The sequence below is a fragment of the Lissotriton vulgaris genome, chromosome 5 (genome assembly GCF_964263255.1).
Source record: "Lissotriton vulgaris chromosome 5, aLisVul1.2, whole genome shotgun sequence".
NCBI lineage: Eukaryota > Metazoa > Chordata > Amphibia > Caudata > Salamandridae > Lissotriton > Lissotriton vulgaris.
In genome coordinates this window covers 989,113,869-989,133,710 of record NC_141693.1, presented here as the reverse complement: position 1 = coordinate 989,133,710, position 19,842 = coordinate 989,113,869, and the positions used below count along the sequence as shown (strand labels likewise).

The 19,842-nt window shown below is 43.3% G+C and overlaps 1 protein-coding gene across 1 annotated transcript; it reads right to left on the bottom strand.

Annotated features, from left to right (window-relative positions):
* Positions 1 to 6,076: 6,076 nt before the first annotated feature.
* LOC147711871 (uncharacterized) lies at positions 6,077 to 19,611 on the bottom strand. The gene is made up of 2 exons (XM_086919551.1): positions 19,583 to 19,611; positions 6,077 to 7,322 (listed from the first exon to the last, which is right to left on the bottom strand). The coding sequence occupies exons 1-2, from the start codon at positions 19,609 to 19,611 to the stop codon at positions 6,077 to 6,079; spliced, it is 1,275 nt and encodes a 424-aa protein (XP_086775677.1).
* Positions 19,612 to 19,842: the final 231 nt, after the last annotated feature.

The following is a 19,842-nucleotide window of genomic DNA, read 5'->3' as shown; positions in this document are numbered from 1 at the left end:
TCTCCACCATGCAGTGCCGCTTCTTTTGTATGACCTTATTCCAGCTTGCCCTTCTGGTGGGAGGGGGCAAACTGGTTCGCACCGTTCGCCTATACCGTATGGCGCCATAGCCCTCGTGTCTTCCAATGGCGCGCTGCAGGCCTCTTTCTGCTCCTCCTGGTATTCTTCCTCCTCAAGAAGCCTCTGTGCCTCTCTTCTAAACCATACCTTGGGTATCGGCATCAGTAGTGCCAGACGAGGCGCCGATAACTTCAGAACTGGCATCAATGGAGGCTCCACCAGGATAGTTGAAGGCGCAGCGCATCGCCAGAGAATACTCCATCCTTCCCTCCAGGAATTGCACAGTCGAATACCTCGGCGTCAGAAGAGTCCAACTTCCTGGAGTTATGGGCATGAACAGCATAAATGGTGCCTGTGCACAATGAGGTGGCAAACCGCCCAGGTTGTAAGGCAGCACTCCCATGGGGCCAACTGGCATACCTATAGGGTTAGACGCCTTGGCAAAAATGCCGAACATTGCATCTAAAAAATGCGAAGGATCCGTACCTGCCGCCGGAAAGGGTGGGTACGGATCCAGTACCACCTGTTCATGGACAGCTGAAGGAAGATGTAAGGCTGGCTCCGATTGTGGCACCGGTGAAACAAGGGCCAGAAATGAGGGGGGTGGGGTGGGGGGGGGGGGGGGACCGGAGGCGAAGGTGTCGCTTCCCTGGGTGTCAAAGAACCTCTCGAAGCCGGAGAGTGTGCCGGAGTCACCTGAGGAGAAGGGAAAGGCAATACCTCGTCTTTTCTGTGGCGTCAAAGAACCATGACTTCGGCGACTTAACTTTAGACGAACAAACCCTGGAACCATGGCGCTGCTTCTTCTTGTGCTTCCTCAATGACTTCGAGGTGTGCAGAGATAAAGGCTTTGACTTCGATGTCATCCTTTTTCAGCCACTCTTCTGCTTCTTCACCTTGGCCATGAACAACTTGGCCTCCCTCTCTTTGAGGGCCTTCTGATTCATACACCGGCACGACCAACACCCCTCGACATTGTGGTCCAATGAGGCACCAACTACAATCATCATGGGGGTCAGTGATGGACATATGACCCCTACATTCCCTACAAGGCTTGAAACCAGACTTCTTCTGAGCAGCCATCGCACTGCTACAATTTTAGGATGAACCTGCAACAATGAAACTCTCAGAAATGGAGAGCCCTTGAAAAAAAAACGTTACGTGTCGATGGCGTGGAAAAAAGGGAACTGAGGTCCGCACACAAATGGTCTTCTTATGACATCACGATCGGAGCCATTTCATTGTGAAGTCCTCCTCAACGTGGGAGAGCTATGGAGGAAAGTTTCTGTAGAATGCAGCACAAGGGGTAATTCAAAAGGTGACGAATCCACAGGCAGGTGTATCCATCTGAAAACCCTATGTTTGTACAGGCCTCATCTTACCAGGAACCAGATGACCTCTGACCATGGAGAAATGAATAAATACGGACTGAGTTTTCAGTCTTGGTAAGAGTCTGTTGACTGATGTTCTCCATCGGTCAACACTCTACCTTGGAGCATCTAAATAAATGTGTATCCTTGTATTACCAGAGAAGTGTCTTTTTTCCTGCAGGCACAGGTAATTCCCCCAAGTAATGACCTACAAGGGACTTTTATTAAGGTCATTTACCTGCCAGGGACTTTTAAATCGGTCCCTTATTTTTTCCAAGATGTGCTTACTTGGTTGTTCAGGAGAGAATCATTTGCTCTACAGCCCTCAAAATGCCACAGCACCAAATTCAGTTGCAGAAAAAAACACTTCTCTGGTAAAGCCAGCTTAAAACGGGTTAGTTAATATTTCATTTAGACCTATGCTGATCAAAAAGTGTGTGATTGTGCTTTTTATAGGAGTTATACATATTTCCGTGGATATTCAAGGGCAAGTGATATGAAAATGAAAACATTTCTTTTGACTCTAGGTTGCGAAAATAAGACCAAGCACCCATCAAGGTCCAGTACAAATGAAATGGCCACAAACAATACCTACAGCCAACTTAAAGGTTGCTGTGACCCATGTAAAATAACAAAAAAACATCAAGGTTGAGATCCCTCACAAACTAGGGGTGGGGTGGGGGGGGGGGATTAGGGGTTGTGGTGCATTTCAATTAGAATGTTGACAACAAAAAAGAAAATGGTCTAGAAAGACTAAGGTGCAACGGATACAGGGATACAGCAGCCCTCCTCAAGTCAGGAAAAAAGGTAAAGTTTAAGGTATTCTTGCAGCAGGATAAGGATAGGGAGCATAATCGCTGGGTGTTCACAGACCTAGTTAAATCAGGCAAAAGTAAAAACAAATTGAGACCATGAAGCCAGAGGGTTCTTTTGCAGATATTTCATAACTCTGCTTCCCTAAAAGCAATTTCATCTAGTAATTTGAAAAAGGTTGGTAATGTAACGAAAACCAAAGGAAAATAAGAAAACAAGTTACTTACCTGTAACTTCAGTTATCCAGTATTGGTATCTTTCATAGATTCACATGCCTGAATCATTCCCCGTCGTTGAGGCGGGAGTCCCACGGTAAATAAAAAAGCAGTGCCAAAAGCACTTTGCAGTAGTAGGCCCTAGAAAAAGGCCTGAGGCCTATATTATAGTAGCCTATCTACCTCATTATGCTAAAAGACCCAAAGTCTTTGCTCCAACCAATCAGCTCACAGCACCCTCTAGAACCTTCCCTGCAGAGCCAGCTCTCCTCAGATTTTCGTAGCACAAGTGGGAACAAGTATCCCAAACTTAGAGAACTGACTCTCCGGGGAGGAGGGTGGGTGCATGTGAATCTATGAAAGATACCAATACTGGATAACTGAAGTTACAGGTAAGTAACTTGTTTTCTTATCCAGTATTGGGGTATCTTTCATAGATTCACATGCCTGAATCACAATAGCAAGCAGTAAGCCAGGCAAAGTCGGTTGCGGATGGTGGGAGACTTATTGCAGTGCACCCCCATGAATGTATCGTCAACAACCAACAAACGCCTAGAGATTGAACCATTAATAAATCATGTTCAAGTTCAACATTGAAATTATGCATTTTCTTTCTGGAAAGAAATCTTAAGCATCATACAAAAATACACAACATGTTAGCATGTGTCTGCATATTTAAAAACAATCTATTAAATTGCATGTACTTTATATGAAATAAGTGAACATCAGTACCTGAACATACTCCTTATGGAAACAGGTGACGTAAAACAGCTTGGCCCACTGCCGCATCATCCTGATTTGCTGATTGCAGGCAGTAATGTCTTGTAAACGTGTGGACATTCTTCCATGTCGCAGCACGGCAAATGTTCTCAAGCGTCACTCCTGCAAACAAAGCCGCAGACGCTGCTACAGCTCCTGTGGAGTGAGATCGAACAGACCTTGTCAAGGGTCGATTAGCCCTGACGTGGCAGAATTGAATCGCGGATGCGATCCATCTTGAAATTGTGGCTTTAGTGACCGCTTTCCCCAATGTATTCTGGCCATAAGCTACAAACAGTTGATCTGATTTTCTCAAAGTCTTCGTTCTCTGAAGATAGAATTTTAAGCATCGTTTAATGTCTAAAGAATGCAATGTCTTTTCAGCCGGGGTTGACGGGTTTGGAAAGAAAACTTTCAGCTTGACAGGTTCATTTAAATGAAACTGGGAAGGCACTTTCAGTATGAACGTTGGATTCGTTCGTAAAGTGACATAGTCCTGGGAGAAATGTAAAAAGGGCTCCTTTAAAGTGAAAGCTTGAATTTCTCCCACTCTTCTTGCGGAAGTTAGCGCCAATAATAAAGCAATCTTCCATGTCAAGAACTTTAGGTCGGCTCTATGGATAGGCTCGAATGGATGCTTCATCAGTTGTGATAGAACCGTGTTGAGCTCCCATTCCGGTGGTGAGGGCTTGACTGGGGGATAAGCCCGGAACAGACCCCTCATAAATTGCTTGATTAGCGATGAAGAGCAGAGTGACTGAGAGTTGGTCATCTTTCTGTACCTGGATAAGGCCGCTAAGTGGACCTTTATTGATGAAAAAGAAAGGCCAGATTGCGCTAAATGTAACAAATAGGGCAAAATCTTTTCTGCCGGTGCCTCTATAGGGTGTAAAGCACTAGAGATGCACCATGCGCAAAAACGCTTCCACTTGAGACGATAAGTCTTTAATGTACTCTGGGCTCTTGCCTTCTCTAAAATGTCCCGGCATTCCTGAGGAATTTGAAGATGCTCGAATTCTAAGAAGTTAGGAGCCATGCGTGCAATTTCAGTGATTGAGGATCTGGGTGAAGTACCTGACCCTCGTTGCGTGACAGTAGCTTCGGAGTTACCCGCAGCTTGATCGGTGGCTCCTGAGAAAGTAGCATGAGTTCCTGAAACCAATACTGGCGAGGCCACTTGGGAGCAATGAGGAGAAGGCGACAACTCTCCACTTTCATTTTGCGCACCACTCGTGGAATCAGAGGGATCGGAGGAAAAGCGCATGCATAGGTCCCTGACCATCGCATCGAAAGGGCATTCCCCCCTTGACCCCTGTTGAGGATATCTGCTGGCGTAGTACCGGCATTTCTTGTTCTGTTGGGTCGCAAATAGAACCAACCTGGGTTTGCCCCATCTCTGAAACACATAGTTCAACTGGCCGTTGTCCAGTTCCCACTCGTGGCAATCTGACAATGTTCTGCTCAGTTTGTCTGCCAAAGTGTTGTAGAGGCCTCTGACGTGCTCCACTTTGAGGGTTATGTTGTGAACTGTTAACCATTTCCATAACTCTTGGGCTTGTTTGGATAGCGTTGCCGATCTCGTTCCTCCCCGCTTGTTGATATAAAACATGCTTGTGGTGTTGAGACAGACAAATGGCTTTCAACTCTAGGCTGTTGATGTGGCATTTCTTGTGTTGCTGAGACCATCTTCCCTGCACTTGCAGTTCCTGGAGATGACCACCCCAACCCTCCATGGACGCATCCGTTGTCAGAATAAAATCCGGAGGATTCTGCAAGAATGAAAGCCCCTGTTCCAGATTGCTGATCTGAGACCACCATTGGAGTGCGTGCACCATCCTGTTGGTGATTGTGATGGTGTCCTCGAATGAACCTGTCGCTTGATGCCATTGACAGTTTAGCTCCTCTTGCAGTGGTCGCATCTTTAGACGCGCCAATGGAATGAGGTTGATGGCTGAAGAACACATCCCCAGAAGTGATGCAAATAGGCGAACTGAAAGTGACCTTCTTCTTGCCAGTTTTCTGGCTAACGCCTGCAGACGGAGTTGTCTCTCTCGAGTTAAGGATGCCTTGCATTCCACCGTGTCCAAGCAAGCTCCTAGGAACAACAGGCTTTGTTTTGGATGCATCTGAGATTTGGTTTTGTTGATTGTGAGGCCTAGCGATGCGAAGAGATTGCGGCATGCCGTAATGTCGGCTCTCACTTTGGCTTCTGATGGACCTTTGACTAGCCAGTCGTCCAAATACGGGAAGACCTGCACTTTTGCTGCCCGAAGAGCTGCTGCCACAGGGGCCAGGCACTTCGTGAAAATCCTTGGGGCCGACTTGAGGCTAAATGGGAGAACTTTGAATTGATAATGGGCGCCGGCCACAGTGAAACGGAGGTACTTCCGATGGTTTGGGTGGATTGGGATGTGGAAGTATGAGTCTTCCATGTCCAAGGAAACCATGTAATCTCCCTCGTTGAGGCAACTGAGAATGTCCGAGAGGGTGACCATTCGAAATCCCTGCTTCTTGAGATATTTGTTCAGATTGCGCAGGTCTAGGATCGGTCGCCATTCCCCTGTTTTCTTTTTTATGAGGAAAAAACGGGAATAGAAACCTGTCCCTCTCTGATGGATTGGAACCTTCTCTACTGCGTTCTTGAGTAGCATAGCTTGCACCTCCTTGAACAATAAGTGAAGACGAGGGGGACCCCTGGGTGGAGTTGGTGGAGGTTTGGTGATGAACTCTAGGGTGTGACCATGTTGGATCAAGTCTAACACCCACCGATCCGATGTTATATTCTGCCATTGCTGTTGGAAAGCAGATATTTTCGCGCCCACGGGAAGGTAAGGGGTTGGAGGTGGCGCCCAATTGCTCTCACTGTTTCTTGTGACTGTCTCGTCCTTGGTTGTTTGCGCGCCTTCTTCCTCCTTGACGAGAGAAACCAGCCGATCCAGATTGTCTGTAAGAGGACTGGTAGTTTTGACGGTATTGTGGTTGATACTGTCTGCCTTGCTGGTAATAACTTCCTCTGGACGAATAACCTCGTCCTCTAGCTCCTCTGAACGAACCTCTTTTATATTGCAAGGATCCTAGCGACTTTGCAGTATCTGTGTCAGTTTTAATCGTCTGGAGAGCCTCATCGACATGTTTTCCAAAGAGGGACTCTCCGTCATAAGCCATGTCCAGTATTTTCAACTGAACCTCCGGACGAAACGTAGTGGCTTTTAACCACCCTTGACGTCTCAGGACAGCTGCCCCAGCCAACTGCCTGAAATTCGTATTCGCCATATCTAGAGCGCAGTCGATGGATTCTTCCGCTGCCCGCTCTCCTTCCATTAAAACTTTCCTGGCTTCTTGTCTTGAGTCCTCTGGCAATAGCTCTATGAATCTAGCCATCTCCGACCACATTTGGCGATCGTAGCGTCCAATAATCGCCATTGAATTTGCTATCCTGATGGATGCTGCAGCCATAGTGGAAAACTTCTTCCCAATAAGGTCTAATCGTCGCCCCTCTTTATCTGGTGGAGTAGAAATAGGGGTAGCTGGGTTCTTTGACCTTTGCTGCGCCGCCTGAGAGATTACCGAATCCGGGCGTGGATGACCAATAAGGCACGCCGGACTAGAGAGCGGAGCATGATATTTCTTTTCTATTCTGGGTAACACAGCAGGCACAGATGCAGGGTTTTTCATTATCTTTATGCCTTCCTTCCAAATAAACTCAATCATGGGAATGGCTCTAGATATCTTCCTTGTTTCCTCTTTAAAGTCATGGAGAAAACACTCCGTTTGCTCCACTGTAACCGGGAGCTTAAACCTGGTTGATGCCCTCTGCATCAGGTTGTGAAAACCACCTACATCTTCAGGCGGTGAATCTGAAGGTTGTGGAGTTGGAGGGGACGGCATGGGTATAACATATTCATCCCATGGATCCGATGAAGGTATGTTAGGCAACTCTCCATCTTCTACCTCCTCTTCTGATGATGTATCCGGAGTTTGTGGAGGCAAGACCGGTTGCGGAGTTTCCACAATTGGAGAAACCGGTGGCTGTTGCCGAGGAGGAGCTACCGTATCAGATTGAGGTACTTGGAGGAAAACGCTGCTTGTAGTCCGCCAGCATAGCCTGTAAATCCTGTATCAAATTAGGCGGCAACTGAGTGACTTCCGGGACTCTAGGCCTTCTCTGATGTTCCAATGAATGAGGCACTATGATATCCTCTTGGTAGTAGTGCTCAGCGTATGAATCCTCTTCATCATCATCTTGGCACTTGATGACAAGCTCGGATGGGTGACGTGCCACACCAAAAGCACCCTCATCATCATCATCATCTTCAAAGTCATCTTCTTCATCATCAGCATAAGTTTCTAGAAGATGAGAAGGCATAAGTGGAGATATATATGAACCCTGGTGTCTCTTATAAGACACTAGTTGAAAGTTCTTTGTCGCTATTGGCGTACAAAAGGCCTGATTCCCAGTGGTAGGTCTTAGTAAAGCTGATCCCATCGACCTTGATGACCCCGGAGACCAAGGTGCATCTACTTGCTGAAAAGATGCCGTCGTCGACGGATTTATCGTCGACGAGATAGACGACGAGGGCATCGTCGACGATAGACTTGCCGTCGACGGGACTGTCGTCGACGGGCTCGACGTCGACGGGACAGTCGTCGATGGACTCGTCGTCGATGGAGCCACCGTCGACGGGACGGTCGTCGACGGGGTAACCAAGGACGGGCTCGTCGTCGACGGGATAGGCGTCGATGCTTTCTTAGTCGACGAGGCAGTCGTCGACGGGCTCTTCTTAGATGACGAATTTTTTGATGACGGCGTCTTCGTCGACGAGTCGTCCACGAGAGTTCTTTTTGTCACAATACTAATTTTAGTAGACACAATCGGAGTAGTAATAGATGTAGTGGATATCATATCCATAGAAGAAGAGGTTGAAGTAGAGACAGTGGTCACTGGAGAGGAGACAGTAGAAGTCTTACTCACAGTTTTCTTTGCCGGATCGTTGGTGGCTGAGGCTCCAGAGACAGAATGTTTGGATCTCTGTGAAGAGCCTGAAGTAGAGTGGCAGGTCTTAACATGCTTTCTCCCCTCACTTATCTTATCCTCTTGAGACCTCACCCTCTTGCTAGAGGTAGAGGCTCTGTCGTCATCATCCTTGGAAGAGGATTTAAGCCACAAAAGGACTCTGGCCTCCCTATCCCTTAAGGTCTTGGCAGGGAAGGTAATGCAGATCTTACAGGTTTTTGCCTCATGCTTGGGATACAGGCAATAAATGCAGTCCTTGTGTAAGTCATCCACATGGACCCTCTTCTTCTCGCATGTTCTGCAGGGTCTGAACAAGGCCTTCCGGTCAGACATCTTGAAGCTCTGAAGAAAAAACTGAGTCAAGACTCAGGGAGACTCCCTTCCACACGACGTGCGGTGAAAATCTGAGGAGAGCTGGCTCTGCAGGGAAGGTTCTAGAGGGTGCTGTGAGCTGATTGGTTGGAGCAAAGACTTTGGGTCTTTTAGCATAATGAGGTAGATAGGCTACTATAATATAGGCCTCAGGCCTTTTTCTAGGGCCTACTACTGCAAAGTGCTTTTGGCACTGCTTTTTTATTTACCGTGGGACTCCCGCCTCGACGACGGGGAATGATTCAGGCATGTGAATCTATGAAAGATACCCCAATACTGGATAAGTTACAAAGATCCTTTTTTACCCAATGGTTAATTCTCTATTACTACACACTGCACAAGAGCTCAATACCCATGGAATTTAAAATTATTCCAAATGAAGGAACTGAAAAACTGTAAGTGGAGTCATTTTTAAACAACCACACTGGTAAATACTGCAATTACATTTGCAATTACATGTGCCCGTCTTTGAAACAAGACAATAAAGAGTCAACTAAAACAACGATCGATGTGAGCCACAAGTGTTTAAAACCAAAGCATAGAGAAGATCAAATGAGGTGAAGATAACACTCATATTTGTCCATAATCTTTATAAGCAAACAATGCTGATGCAATCACTTAGGGTCAGCTACTACGGACCCCCAAAATGCTAACACTTTTCACATAAGTCTACATATTAAAAATGTTTATGTGCAGTTAGCAGAAATTATATACTTTCAATACTTGTTAAGCCAGAACTCTCAATTAGTCCGATTTGCATTCCTTTACCGCTCTTTTAACCCTTCACTGCGGCGGCTATTCCGCCGCAGTGCTAAGGGGGCGGGGCGGCCGCATGCTGGTGACGGAACCGCTCCGTCACCAGCATCGGTTGACCTGTGCTTGTGACGGAGCAGTTCAGTCATGGCCCGCCCCGCTCAATCGAATGTCAGCGCAGGCGCGAAATTCGCGCCGCGCAGGCGCGCCGAGCGGGCCATGACGGAACCGCTCAGTCATCAGCACAGCTCACCCGTAGCTGATGATGGAGCGGTTCCGTCATCAGCACTTAAGGGGTTAAATCTGAAGGAAATGTTGATAAAAACATTGACTGACAATTTCCAGCCGACATGTTTCATCCCACACAGGATTTTCTCAAGGTGCGAATGATCAGATTATTGTTTTGAATATATCCTGTGCATTTGCGGAAATCCATGCACACCACACGAAAGATTTATATACTCCAAGGGTTGTAATAATCACCATGTAGGTAATCTAATTTGTTTTGTTGCCCTTATGTGAAGAGGACTTCCATAGTGAGAGTATAAATGGAGCACAATGCTCATAAAGTCAAGTCAAGTCAGAGGATTTATATAGCGCACTACATACCCAGAGGGTCTCAAGGCGCTTAAGGAGGGGTGGGGAATTACTTGTCAAAGGGGATACAAAACATGTTTTAATAAAAGCAAACATTTTTAGCAATGATTTGTGTGCGATAATGAGTAAGGTACCCAATAGTTAGCTTGTACTAATGCGTGATTTCAATATTGGGCTGAATTTAAAGTTGGAGCATGTACATCAGAATGAGTCATTATATGGCTACAATATTCCGCAGGGTACCTTACATCTCTGTCTACTCATAATATGCAAAAGAACCTGGGATTACGGTGCTCGGATGGCCATTTTAGGTTTGATATTCCACTATCACAGACATGTGTACAGGGTATATTCACCCAATTGATTACATCTTTAAGCCCACTTGACATGTTAGACTGGTTTTAGACTTCCAATATATGGAAGGTACTTGTTACCTTCTGTTAAGAGCGATGCTACAACTCTAAATAACAAATTTGCATCAAAAGGGGCTCCCTATTATGTGAAGCTTCCAAGGTGGTTATCAGACTGAAGAGATGAGCTCTTGGCAGTCGGTGCTTTACACCTCTAGGCAAGTAGACCTTAGAATAATCAGGAGTTGTTGCGCTATGATACAACAGGCTGGTGTAATGGAGTAAGTATTAACAGAGGTTGTCAACTGATTAAAAGTGGTGCTTAACAAGTGTGACAAGTTCACCCAGGGAAAATAAAAATGTACGATGAAGCAAAGGATAGTCTGTGAAAGCCAACTTGAAGAGGAATTAATCAGATTAACATTGCAATAGAATTGTTAAAAAAAAAAGTGGGCATTCTATAGCGGTAACTGGGAACTGATGGAATCTTTTAATGGGCACTGACAGCATTACATTTTGGAGAATAGTGCAGCATGGCACTGGTAGGCAACAACACAGTAAATTGGATGGTGTTTGAAATGTAATTGAAATTGTATGCAATAAAGAATTGTTAACAGTATTTTCAAAATTTCTAAAAACAAGATTATCTTTTCACCCACCCCTTCCAGAGCAGCTGGCTCAGGCAATTTCAGAGAACATAATTAAATTCTGTGTTGACTGGTGGCAAAGGATTTATTTAAGCATGTACCAGACTACGCCTTTCTCTAAATGTTGTAAAGGGGTAGTTATACAGGCAATTTTTAATAAATAACATCCTCTGCCTCAAAAAAATTACCAACCTATATGCTTTATATATGTGGGTACAAAGAATTATACATTTACAATCTTTAAAAAGATTGAATTGAGACTCACGAGTTAATCTCCATTGAGCAAGGTACTTTTAAAGCAGGTCATTCAACAGTGGACCTCCGCCTTTTCTTACAGACAATTCTGCTGAAGTCGGTGGAGGTAAGAGGCCGTTGGTTTTAGTATTTCACAGACTTACATGCGACATTTGATTTGATCAACAGTGACATACTCTGGAAGAAATTAAAGGAACTGAGAATACCCGAGGTTTCTTATCAATATTGCAAGAGCTCTACAGTGGGAGCTGGGCTAGTGTGGAATTAGATTTAAGGGACTCCTTGTTCAAAAACAATTCCAATAATGAATGGTCTAAGTCAAAGCGGTGTTTTAGACCCTACATTATTTGCACATTAGTCAATTTTCCCACTGCCCTTTTAAGAACAGCTTCCTTTTCACCCAGAATGGGAGATGGTTATTTTGAGAGTCTTTGGTATGAAGACAACTGTGGACTTTTGGATACGACTTCAGGAAATTAACAGAACGTAAAAAATATTGCAAAATGAAAAAGTTAAGTAACATAGATGAAAGTAAAACCATGGTGTTTGGAACTATTGTTAAAGTCTTCCATTGATAAATTGGTGAAACTAAAGTGGAGGGCGTATCACTGTAGAAATATCGGAGCATGAATTTTAATAAGAAATTATTCTGGAATATGCATATCGATATTAAATCACAATCTTTATCAAACTTTTCTGAGAAATTTGGTACAGACTCCAGCAGCCCTTATTACAAATTTTAACTGCTTTTGAAGCAATGACTCAAACCAAAATGTTTTATGGTGCAGAGATTCTCTGCTTTGGTGAAAAACGGGATTGGATTTTGATTTAACAACAATGCTTGAAAAGGTTGCTAACTCTACCTAAACCTTCAATGGTGCAATTAAGATGGGTGGTACCGGATTCATTTTATGATATCAACTAAGCTGAAAATACTACAATTTTGGAATAGGCAGTAAAACTAAAAGCACAATAAAATCACCACGTTTTGCAAGAAAAAAATAGCAAATAGTGGTTTCAAGTGGGCTCTGAGGCTGTAATTGAAAAATAGTTTTATCTAAATGCCTCCATATTAATAAAACCTTTAAGTTTGTCAAACTTAAAAACTGTGTTCCAAGGATGAAGTTGTTTCTAAGAAGGATTTGAATCATTTAATAACAAGGTACTCAACAATATCTTTAAAATACATGTGGCAAGCAAACATGGTATTTTCATATATTTGCCTTCTCCTGAATACAGAAATAAGGCATGCAATAATAAAATTCATAATTGGCTTAAATGCTTTTTACATCAAGCAGGAGGCGGCAAGACTCTTACAAAAAGCTGAGGTGATTTGTAAATTTGGGAAAGGCATGCATGCACCAATGCACTTATATATTGCTCAATTGTTTGTTTTTAACGGTACTTAATATAAAGTTTAGGTTTTAAAACCAAACACAATATTAATTTACGCTTGTGAGTTAAGGTTTTTATTTGGTATGCAATTTTTAGATGTCATTTACGCAGTAGGAAGATTTTTGTTAACCTTAAAGGTCTTTGAACTGATTTAACCAATTTTAGGTTTGGTTTAATAGTGAATAGTGCGATCTAAATGCTGATGTACATTCTCTGGAATTTGGTTTAAGGGACTACAGCCTGTATCAAACATGGCTTGTCTAACTGAGTGGCCCAACTGCTGTTTCAAATGCACAAGATAGTAATTGGCCAGGGAGGCAAGATGTTAGTTTAGGACTTCAGAGAAGATTCCTACAATCCAAAACCAGTACAAGTACGTAACAATTTCTTCTGCACTGAAGGATCTACATTGAGAGTTAATCGTTAAAACAGACTAGCAAGCTACACGCAAATCTCGAACTGTGGCTTTTAAGCAGAAGAAATAGAAGTTAAACAAATCACTAAGCATTGCGGGTAATGCCATCTAGTTAACAAAACAAATTTGGCCAGGTGGGTTGACCAACCTTTGAGTCTAGCTTTGTATCTGAATCAAAACAATATTATATTGTGATGGTACTTGACAGCTGTACAAATGCCTGCAGTGGGACATTTATTGCAGAGCTTACTAGCTAACTGGCATGGTGTTGATCTTTATACCACAATCAATCTATCTAGTAACAGATTGTTTGGATGTTGGTAGACTGTCAAAACTGACTGTAGTTCATAAATAACTGAACTCAGTTTTGGCCAGCTTAAAGCGAAGAACAGTTCTTGTAACCAAGGAGTGCAGGTAACACGGTGCATGTGTTACTGGATTGGGGAAAAATTCAAGGTAAAGTAATGGTCTGGCTCATGTGGAATTTTGATACAACTTTAAGGAGAGTTAAAAGTTCTCATTGTATCCAAGAAAATAAAATATTGGTCTCTTCATCTCTAATTGTGTTGAGATTTTTACAGAACAAATTGATACATTAGATTTAATAAATTGAGGAACCATTGAAGATGTCTCAACTGACAAACTAAGTGTATGAGAAATATGAAACCTCAAACTTTGAGTCTTTTTATTGCATCCTAAATGGTGTCTAGGGTATTTTTTGTCCCCCAATTCTCAACTGCTCTTGTGTGTTTGTATAGGGCACATTGCAAACAGTATCTCTTCTGGGTGTCTACGTTTTTACGCTGAAATTCACGGTCCATCTTCCACAGAAGTGAACATTGCCTGACTTTGTGCCTTCTACGACTGGTGAGTAATTGCAAGGTGAGGTCTGACAATGTGGGTAGCCATATTATCCTCCACTGCGCATTGCCCAAATTGTAGATAGTTAACCTCTGGTGGTTTGTGAGCCCATTTTTGGTGAGTCACGATAGTCATGGTGTATGCAAGTAATCACATTTTTTATATTCAATAACAAACGTAAAAAAAAAAACTAAAAAAACTCTTCAAAAAATTATTAATTGCCTGTTATCTATTAAAGCTAGGTGGGCCGTATAAGTCTGGTCTGAAAATTGAGTCATGGTTATAAAAAGTTCTGAAGTACTGCTCCAGTGCATATATGCCTGAGCTAGTCCAAGATGGCTACTGCTTTTTAAACAACTAATCTGGAGTAAGGAAAGACTTTCATTACGGGTGGCCACGGGGACAGGTCAATAGATAGCACTTTGAACCGGAAGCAGATTTTATGTAATTATTATTATATAGTTTTGTAAAGCGCATAGCTACCCTAACAGGGCTTCCCAGTGCCAGGGAACTTCAGATAGAGCAACGGAAACGTAAAGATAAACCAGAAGTTAGAAAAGCCAGGTCTTTAAAAGTTTTTGAAAAACAGTATAGTATCTCATAGAGGCAGGTAATTAATTCCATGATTAGAGATCCAGTTACAATTTTTTTATGGGGAGGGGGGGGGGGGGGGGGGGGGGGGGAGGGGTGAATGGTTCGATTATAAAAGAGTATTGCGAAAAAAAGTAATCAAATGGTTACCATGGGAATTAAGCGGCTCAAGAAGAGGACACCAGAAGTTAGACAGCAGGAAAGATGTAACAGCAGTGCACACATCACAGATATGCCTCAAGTATTTCATGGGTCCCATCAGCACTCAAAAGTAAAAGCCTACGACAAGACACATTAGAACTCTGCACGAACACCAACAGCACACAAATGGCATATAGAACCGGATGTACAGAACGGACTGCGGTCGCAAATCCTGCAATTACAGTATGTGTGAAAAAAAAAAAAAAGAAATAGACTGAAATGCAACATAACCTTCCCAAGGGTACTGGTAGGGTTGAAAACATTTGCAACAGCACTTAACATTCACTAACAAATACGAACTACTATGTTTATTAGACAAACCACCTTGCACGCATCCAACACATACAGTTGGGTAGAAATCAATGACTCCCAGCAATACGTACACATGCCATTAACACATTTCACTATACATTTACCCAGAATTCATAACGTTCCCTCAACACATAGAAGTCAGCAGATGGTCATAAGGGCTCCACAACAGCACACAATAATGGCAACTAATTCACACACCGGCACTCTCATTAGGCAATGCACAAGCAAAATAACCATTTAGTATGCAGCTACCTTGCCAGACCTCCAGCTACAACCAACTTCGTAATACCATTTAATTATATTAACAAATATCCTCACACTCCCTACTAACCACTACAACTCACAACTGTCAGTGATGAAATCTTTAAAACTTGGATGAGGCGATATCAAACTGAATGGCCATACTAATGAGGAGATACACCATATAAGTATGCATGGTCAGGGTCATTGGAATTATGTAGCAATGGAGGGCCAAATTATTCAGACTTAATTAACACCTTGGCTGCTAGGGGGTTTTCCCCTCCTGCGCTGCAGATACTTCATTCCCATTGTTCATGACAAGGTCAGCTCGTCATAAGCACAGCACAGGTAACACCCATGACTAGCTGACCTTGTCATTAGCATGGAAGGGGTTAAGCAGCAAGAAAAGGAAATTCTCTTCCAGCATTAGAATTGCCATTTTGTAATTTTAGCACACATTGATTCTGTGTGGGCATAAGATACGAATCATTAAGTTCAGTTGAACACCTGAATACATAATAAGTAGGGCTCCCGGTTTTATGGTATTTATTCTTTTGCCATTTCCGTCTGTATTTATCCATATTTATTTTTTGGGCATTTTTTCTGTATTTATCCACGTTTATTTTTGCCACAAGCAAAAGACGATGCTACAGCTAGTATTTTTCCACATTTATTTTAATTGGCAATACACACATGCGCTCACTTAAACTAGCGATTTGTTGTGGCTTTAGCAGTGCTTTAAATGGTCTGGTACTGAGTAATTTGTAAAGGAGAGTACCTGTGCTTCTCAGTTCTGCTATAAAAACACTTTAGCTTAGTGAATGGGTCAAAATATGTGCAGAATAACGTGTTGAGAAAACAAAGCAACATTGATACCAACGTGTGTACATCAAAGTGTCAAGGGGAGGTTGGGATTAAAAAGGAGCTCTGTGGTTTCTAAATATTCCATCCCTGAAGATCATCCTTTGGTAAACTAATAACTACTGCTCGATATTCAGTGGGGTGGTCTGTGTCTGTAAAAGCATAAAGGAACCCAATGAGACTGGCTCTCTGATGGTTGTTAAGTTTAAAGTCAGTCAGAGTATCAATTTTTTTAATATTCCCATTTTAGGATATGAGCCAAATAGAGTGGAATAATTTGTATAAACAATGAAAAAAAGAAAATGACAGGCTCGTAAATCCTGAACAGTGTCCACGTCTCCCAGAGTAAAACGCCTGTGCAATAAAAGGGCTCAGAAGTTGTTCGAAATAAAATCAGCCAGTCGTCACATTACCGTTTTATAATATGGCACAAATAGGAGTCCGATAATTTGTACTGACAGCTCGAGGAAGACGGTGGTAAATCCATAAATACTGAACTGCACTGCGCCTCTACCTCCCATTGTTTAGCTGTCTGCCCGGGTTTCACAACACAAGTCACTCCCTGAATGATACTCTACGTGAAGCATTTAAACTATTGAAAGAAACCATCCTAGGACAGTTGTCTTTTTTACTAAAAGTAGAAGAATTTTTTTCATAAATCACAAAAAGTCTGGACACGTCATTCCCCTCCGGTCCCGACCACTTTGACCTCTGGGTGAAACCTCGGCTGATAGGGAAACCAGCCTGGTTATGCCCGGTTGGGAAACCAGCCTGGTTATCCCCGGTTTCACAGCTCTTGTATTCCACCGCCAAGATGCGGAGCGGTTCAGTCCTCGATATTTATATACGAAAAATAATCATGACATCAAACTTGCCCAAACCACACTACTTGCCAAAAAACCACACTTGACATTGCCAGACCCAAAGGATACCAGAGTCTGACACCATCATCTCGTTGTTTCAACTCATCAGGTACCTCAAGTGTGGAAAAAAAGCCTCAGGTCACACGTGGCAATACGAGTCCATAAAGGCAAAAATGCCTAAGTTACACACGCGGCGGTGCCACCTGTCATTTATGCATATAAACATGAGGCCCAGGGGTGAACCCCCACGTTCATAAAAAAAAAGCTTGCAGGCACTACCCGTGGAATTCAGCCCCTCGCTTGGTTGGACATCTACACTTCCGTCCCAAGGGCCGGTGAACTTTGGGCTCAAGGCATGGGCAGTGTACAGATATTTCACACTGTCACAGGCAGCTGTAGGAAGGAAAGACGAAGAAAAACGATTTTTCAAGAAGAGTAAAAAAGGTTAATTAAAAGAATTTTAGAACTGATTCCCTGTCCCGTATGCGTGCAGATACAGCAAGATTCAAAGACACTGCTGAAGGTCACGGAGTACACATACACGGAATGTCCGTGGTGAATGCGCCCCCCCCTTCCATGACGCCACGGCCTCCCTGGGGGTCGCGCCCCACAGACTGAAGACCTCTGCAGGCATCAGTGGGCAGAGCTGAGCAACTTTATGGGGCCTGGGTCAGGAGGTGTCAGGGGCGCTGGAGGAGGCTACGGCATGGGGTGAAAGAACAATCATGCCTCTTTAACAAGTAAATGGTCTTTCAAAAGACCTGCGAAGTACTTGGGTGCGGCTGTGTGTGTGCCCAGGGAGGAATTTCCAGCACCAGGAAGGGGGCGTGGGGAGATACTCTGTATTTGAGACGGCAGCGCAGCAACATTTTCTAGTATTTTGCCGTTTTTACATATAAATACAGACAAAGGAAAAATTGTTTTCCGTCTGTATTTATATGTAAAAATCCGTTTAAACGGGAAACCGGGAGCCCTAATAATAAGCTAATGAAGAGTGACCAATTAACCTTTGTTTGGGGAGCTTTTGAAATGTGGCACCACACATGTGGCTTTCTAACTCCTGATCCTCAAACTTTTTTTAGATATGCATAATAGGCTGCAGTTGGAGGATTGTATTGCAAATTCATCAAATCCATAACTATGCAGAAAACGAGGCAGCCATAGAATCTCATAATTCCAGTGGCCCTGTGTACAACATAAAATTAACAGTCTTAACCCTCCATTCTGGCCGGCGTGATCTAGCCTTCGAAAGATTTCACAATCTACAATGATGGCACTACGATAAAGATCAGACATGCATGAACCACTGAAGGCACATTTGAACACTTGGGTAAGTTGGCAGTAGTGAGGAACAGAGTCTGAAAGTTGGAGCCTAAGGGGTTGGATAGGAGCACATGTAACAATTGCTTTACTGGTGTCTGTAGACAACGTTGAAGTACTTTTACTTTAAGAGACAAAATTTGCTTGTGGGTTAAGGTACGTGATTGAGTTGTTTCTTTGGCATTAAGTCACATAACAATTCAACAATGAGGGTCTTCCTAAGTCCTACTAGGTGCTTCCCTATGGCTAGCTTGAACAGGTAGTACTGTTCTACAGCAACCATGTCTTAGTAGACCCTATTTCAGCCCTGTACCAGTATGATTACACCCAGGAACTAACTTGAACATCTCAGACTGCCACCCAGAAAACCATCATTTGGGCAATACCCTCCCGGTCAGCCTTCCCTTCTTCTAGTCAGTCTTTGAATATGCAACGTGGAACCACAATTGTTTTCCATGACAAGCTCCAAAACTGAGTAATGATTTGCGAGACACACAGAAGATAGACGGAGTGCAGAGCAAATCAAACATTCACCCCCAGGGATGAAGGGCGAAATCCGGAAACCGGTCCTAGGATGTTTGTTTCCAGTCCTTAAATGACCCGGCCTGGCAGTTTAGGCTGGACTGTTTCCAATGGGTGCAGGGTCAAGACTGTTTTGAATGTGGCTGGGTTCAAATTGGAATGGCATAGAGAGCAAAAAAAAAAATGGCCCAGATATCCGTACTCGGGTGAACGTATGACATTGTTCTTCATTCTGTTCGATTGTTCTTTTGGCATATGTAATGATTTGGACACCAGCACTAAATGTCTTCTCTCCCTCGTTGAATACCCATCAATAACACACCACACGACCCATGGAATGTGCAATCAGTAAAAGTGGAAGAAACAGAGTCCAAATATATTCGAAGAGTCCCAAAAGCTTTTCCATCCTGTACCTTCAAACCCATATTATTCAATTTTGCAAGAAGGCCATAGAGTTAAAAAAGGCATTTTGAGATCAAAAGGAGAACATTTATGGTGGCTGGCAATAATGTTGGCATTTTCTCTACAACTAGCATTGAAGATTTGCACAGCTTCGAATCCAAAATCAACACTAATAAGCACCAAGAAATCCAATATGCCTCTACACCACCACCTCTTGCAGTGTCCCAAAGAAACACACTATCAATGTTTACAGTGATGGTACATGATACAAGACAATGATAGGAACCAGCTGACATTTAAGATACTTTGTAGATACTCAATAATATAGTTTTAAACATGACTGCATACACACCTTTCATCTCTCTCCCATTATCAATCCTCCCAGGCCACTCACCATAATCCTTGTCCTTTATCTTTATTCATCGCCTTAAGCACCCGTGTAGTACTCCCTGTCGCCCTACACTATAGCCAATTTTTCACCAAAAAGCTTTCCACTGATCCTCAGTGCCACCTCAGGCACACTCCTACAGATGTAAATCCTCCACAAACCCGCCTTCATCGAACTTCTGTTAGTTAAGGTGCTGCCTACTCAATTTTCTCAGTACAAGTCACTTTGCTATTTTGTCTAATGGAGCTACCTGGTTTAGCTATAGG

Coding starts and splice junctions, on each gene's coding strand:
- LOC147711871 (XM_086919551.1), bottom strand. CDS start 19,611: ATGAATAAAGATAAAGGACAAGGATTATG. Junction 7,323..19,582: donor GATAAAGGACAAGGATTATG/GTGAGTGGCCTG, acceptor CAGGATTTACAG/GCTATGCTGGCGGACTACAA.